Source organism: Nerophis ophidion, linkage group LG10 (assembly GCF_033978795.1).
Source record: "Nerophis ophidion isolate RoL-2023_Sa linkage group LG10, RoL_Noph_v1.0, whole genome shotgun sequence".
NCBI lineage: Eukaryota > Metazoa > Chordata > Actinopteri > Syngnathiformes > Syngnathidae > Nerophis > Nerophis ophidion.
Window position 1 is genome coordinate 54,092,811 of NC_084620.1, and position 5,543 is coordinate 54,098,353.

At 48.7% G+C, this 5,543-nt stretch overlaps 1 protein-coding gene across 2 annotated transcripts in view; it reads left to right on the plus strand.

Annotated features, from left to right (window-relative positions):
• Nucleotides 1–529: 529 nt before the first annotated feature.
• Nucleotides 530–5,543, plus strand: part of LOC133561009 (ankyrin repeat and BTB/POZ domain-containing protein 3-A-like) — a 242,327-nt gene continuing 237,313 nt past the window's right edge. For both annotated transcript variants that reach the window (XM_061914127.1, XM_061914129.1), the window contains exon 1: nucleotides 530–1,609. In XM_061914127.1, the coding sequence (XP_061770111.1) occupies nucleotides 745–1,609 (865 nt within the window). In that variant the 5' untranslated portion in view covers nucleotides 530–744. The remainder of the gene's footprint in view (nucleotides 1,610–5,543) is intronic.

The following is a 5,543-nucleotide window of genomic DNA, read 5'->3' on the forward strand; positions in this document are numbered from 1 at the left end:
ATTTTTATGTCATAATTTGACTTTATCTCATAAATTCGACTTTTTTATTTCATAGTCTTTTTATCTAATTTTTTAAAAAATCTCATAATTCGACGTTTTATTCTTAATTGTATTTTTTTGGTCATAATTTTCACTTTATCTCATAAATTTGACTTTTCTCTTTCATATTTATCTTATTTATCTCATAATTTCGACCTTTATTTCATAATTGTCTTTTTATCTCATTAAAAAAAAAATCTCATAATTCGACTTTTAATTCTTTTAATTGCATATTTATTTCATAATTTGACTTTAACTCATAAATTTGACTTTTTACATTCATATTTCTCTTTTTAATCTCATAAATTCGACTTTTTTCCCACAATTGTCTTTTTTTCAAATTTTTTTTAATCTCATAATTCGACTTTATAATATTTATTATATATTTATGTTCATATTTATGCTCATGACAGCTGTGTTTTCTGCAGCTGTCAATCAATAACGATGAAGGTGATCCCCGCCCCCCTCCTCCTCCTCCCTCTCCTCCTCGGTCACGAAGAGAAGTTGCGTGTGTGTGCGTGGAGGATCTCTTCTCCACGCAGACGTCCAAGCATCGAGCGAAGAAGGGCTGCACAAGTAGTCGCCTCGCCGCTGACGCTGCACCAATTCCGGGCACTTTCGATGCGACTCCCGGGACCGTGAGAGAGACCCCCGGGAGTCTCCGTAAGAGGGCGAGCAGCGGAGCCAACAGCATGCGGCGCAGCGATGGCAGGCGCCGGTAAGACCGCGGTGAGGACGCTGGAGGACTTAACGCTGGACTCCGGGTATGGTGGAGCCGCGGACTCGGTCAGGTCGTCCAGCGTGTCGCTGTGTTGCTCCGACCCGCCTCAGTCCTTCCCGCACGGGGGCAACCGCTGGCATCTGACGGGATCCATGCACAGTCGCCAGAACAGCCTGGAGACGGTCAACACCGTCCTGGCCGAGGACACGGATCCGGGGCCGGAGTGCGCCAGGCTGCCCGAGCCGGAGGAGGTGCCGTGGAGCCTGGCCGAGGTGGAGCAGGCGCTGCGGCGGGACGAGGAGCTGATGGCCGCCGGGGAGCCTCCGCCTCCGGAGGTCCTGGCGCGGCTCTCCGTGCTGGTCAGCCGCGCGCTCGTCCGCCTGGCCCGCGAGGCGCAGCGGCTCAGCCTCCGCTACGCCAAGTGCACCAAGCTGGAGGTCCAGAGCGCCGTGAAGATGGTCCTCTCCTGGACCGTCTCCGTCAACTGCATCGCGGCCGCCCTCAGCGCGCTCTCCCTCTACAGCATGAGCACCGCGGACAAGTTCAGCCGCGGCAAGTCGGCGCGCTGCGGGCTGGTCTTCTCCGTGGGCAAGTTCTTCCGCTGGATGGTGGACGGCCGCCTGGCGCTGCGGGTCCACGAACACGCCGCCATCTACCTGACGGCGTGCGTGGAGAGCCTCTTCCGGGAGCTGGCGGGCCGCGTCCTACGCAGCGCGCTGCTGCCGCGGAGGGACAACGGCGTGCCCAAGTTCAGCCTGGAGGCGCTGGAGATAGCCGTCGGCGGGGACTCGGAGATTTGGGGGGTGCTGCAGCCCTACCAGCACCTCATCTGTGCCAAGAACTCCAGCGGTAAGTCCAACTTGCTGAAACTGTTCTTTGTTTTTTTTTTGCCTGCACCGAGTCCACTCCGGTCCATAGGCCGTGAGCTCTTGGACACCTTAATTCCGGTTATCAGACTCTGAAAGGTTCAATTATGTTCTCAAAGTGTCAAAACTCCATTTAGTCCAATGTGTTCCACAGGTGTGTTGCGTTGGATATAAGCAGGGGCGGCCCAGGGGTCATTTTTTAATTAGCCTGCGACATTTACTAAAAATACAATGATTGAAACATGGATGTGGTCTGTCTGTCTGTGTTGGCCTTGCGATGAGGGGTTGACTTGTCCAGGGTGTCCACCACCTTCCACCCAAATGTAGCTGAGATAGGCACCAGGGCCCCCCGTGACTCCGAAGGGTCAAAGAGGTAGAAAATGGATGGATGGATGGATGGATGGGATGAACTCTGAAAGGTTCAATAATGTTCTCAAAGTGTCAACACTCCATTTGCGTTATCATTAGTGCAATGTGTTCCACAGGTGTGTTGCATTGGAAATAAGCAGGGGCGGCCCAGAGGTCTTTTTTAATCAGCCTGCGACATTTACTAAAATTATAATTATCGAAACATTGATGTTGTCTGTTTATCTGTGTTGGCCCTGCGATGAGATGGCGACTTGTCCAGGGTGTGCCCGCCTTCCGCCTGAATGTAGCTGGGATAGGCACCAGCGACCCCGAAGGGAATAAGCGGTAGGAAATAGATGGATGGATGGATGGACTCTGAAAGGTTCAATTATGTTCTCAAAGTGTCAAAACTCCATTTTGTCCAATGTGTTCCACAGGTGTGTTGCGTTGGATATAAGCAGTGGCGGCCCAGGGGTCATTTTTCAATTAGCCTGCAACGTTTACTAAAAATACAATTATCGAAACATGGATGTTGTCTGTCTATCTGTGTTGGCCCTGCAATGAAGTAGCGACTTGTCCAGGGTGTGCCCCGCCTTCCGCCCGAATGTAGCTGAGATAGGAACCTACGTGATAGAAAATGGATGGATGGATGGACTCTGAAAGGTTCAATTATGTTTTCTCAAAGTGTCAAAACTCCATTTGCGTTATTATCATTAGTCCAATGTGTTCCACAGGTGTGTTGCGTTGGATATAAGCAGGGGCGACCCAGGGGTAATCTTTGTAATTAGCCTGCGACATTTACTAAAAATACGATTATCTAAACATGGATGTTGTTTGTCTATCTGTGTTGGCCCTGCGATGAGGTGGCGACTTGTCCAGGGTGTGCACCCCCTTCAGCCCGAATGTAGCTGAGATCGGCACCAGCGCCCCCCGCGACCCCGAAGGGGATAAGCGGTAGAATATGGATGGATGGATGGACTCTGAAAGGTTCAATTAAGTTTCTCAAAGTGTCAAAACTCCATTTAGTCCAATGTGTTCCACAGGTGTGTTGCGTTGGATATAAGCAGGGGCGGCCCAGGGGTCATTTTTTTTTAATCAGCCTGTGACATTTACTAAAAATACGATTATCTAAACATGGATGTTGTTTGTCTATCTGTGTTGGCCCTGTGATGAGAAGGCAACTTGTCCAGGGTGTGCCCGCCTTCCGCCTGAATGTAGCTGGGATAGACACTAGCGACCCCGAAGGGAATAAGCGGTAGAAAAATAGATGGATGGATGGATGGACTCTGAAAGGTTCAATTATGTTCTCAAAGTGTCAAAACTCCATTTAGTCCAATGTGTTCCACAGGTGTGTTGCGTTGGATATAAGCAGGGGCGGCCCAGGGGTCCTTTTTTTTAATTAGCCTGCGATTTTACTAAAAGTACAATGATTGAAACATTTGTCTGTCTGTGTTGGCCTTGCAATGAAGGGTTGACTTGTCCAGGGTGTCCACCGACTTCCGCCCGACTGTAGCTGAGATAGGCACCAGCGACCCTGAAGGGAATAAGCGGTCGAAAATGGATGGACTCTGAAAGGTTAAATTATGTTCTCAAAGTGTCAAAACTCTATTTGCGTTATTATCATTAGTCCAATGTGTTCCACAGGTGTTTTGCGTTGGATATAAGCAGGGGCGGCCCAGGGGTAATTTTTCAATAAGCCTGCACCGTTTTCTAAAAATACAATTATCGAAACATGGATGTTGTCTGTTTATCTGTGTTGGCCCTGTGATGAGGTGGCGACTTTTCCATGGTGTACACCGCCTTCCGCCTGAATGTAGCTGGGATAGGCACCAGCGACAACGAAGGGAATAACTGGTAGAAATGGATGGATGGGTGGACTTTGAAAGGTTCAATTATGTTCTCAAAGTGTCAAAAATCTATTTAGTCCAATGTCTTCCACAGGTGTGTTGCGTTGAATATAAGCAGGGGCGGCCCAGGGGTCATTTTTTTTAATTAGCCTGCGACATTTACTAAAATTACAATGATTGAAACATGGATGTGGTCTGTCTGTCTGTGTTGGCCTTGCGATGAGGGGTTGACTTGTCCAGGGTGTCCGCCACCTTCCGCCCGAATGTAGCTGAGATAGGCACCAGCGAGCCTGAAGGGAATAAGCGGTCAAAAATGGATGGACTCTGAAAGGTTAAATTATGTTCTCAAAGTGTCAAAACTCCATTTGCGTTATTATCATTAGTCCAATGTGTTCCACAGGTGTGTTGCGTTGGATATAAGCAGGGGCGGCCCAGGGGTCATTTTTTAATTAGCCTGCGAAATTTACTTAAAATACAATGATCGAAACATGGATGTTGTCTGTCTATCTGTGTTGGCCCTGCGATGAGGTGGCGACTTGTCCAGGGTGTTCCCCGCCTTCTGTCCGATTGTAGCTGAGATAGGCGCCAGCGCCCCCCGCGACCCCAAAAGGGAATAAGCGGTAGAAAAATGGAAGGATGGATGGACGATTATCTAAACACGGATGTTGTCTGTCTATCTGTGTTGGCCCTGCGATTAGGCGGCGACTTGTCCAGGGTGTGCCCTGCCTTCTGCCTGAATGTAGCTGAGATAGACACTAGCGACCCTGAAGGGAATAAGAGGTAGAAAATGGATGGATGGATGGGATGAACTGTGAAAGGTTCAATAATGTTCTCAACGTGTCAAAACTCCATTTGCGTTATTAGACCAATGTGTTCCACAGGTGTGTTGCGTTGGATATAAGCAGGGGCGGCCCAGGGGTCATTTTTTAATTAGCCTATGACATTTTACTAAAAATACAATGATTTGAAACATGGATGTGATCTGTCTGTCTGTGTTGGCCTTGCGATGAGGGGTTGACTTGTCCAGGGTGTCCACCACCTTCCGCCCGACTGTAGCTGAGATAGGCACCAGCGACCCTGAAGGGAATAAGCGGTCGAAAATGGATGGACTCTGAAAGGTTAAATTATGTTTTCAAAGTGTCAAAACTCTATTTGCGTTATTATCATTAGTCCAATGTGTTCCACAGGTGTTTTGCGTTGGATATAAGCAGGGGCGGCCCAGGGGTCATTTTTTAATTAGCCTGCGACATTTACTAAAAATACAATGATTGAAACATGGATGTTGTCTGTCTGTCTGTGTTGGCCCTGCGATAAGATGGCGACTTGTCCAGGGTGTGCACCGCCTCCCGCCCGAATGTAGGTGAGATGGGCACCAGCGACCCCGAAGGGAATAAGTGGTAGAAAATGAATGGATGGATGGACTCTGTTCTCAAAGTGTCAAAACTCCATTTGCGTTATTATCATTAGTCCAATGTGTTCCACAGGTGTGTTGCGTTGGATATAAGCAGGGGCGGCCCAGGGGTAATTTTTTTTAATTAGCCTGCGACATTTACTTAAAATACAATGATCAAAACATGGATGTTGTCTGTCTGTCTGTGTTGGCCCTGCGATGAGGGGGTGACTTGTCCAGGGTGTGCCCCGCCTTCCGCCTGAATGTAGCTGAGATCGGCACCAGCGCCCCCCGCGACCCCGAAGGGGATAAGCGGTAGAATATGGATGGAT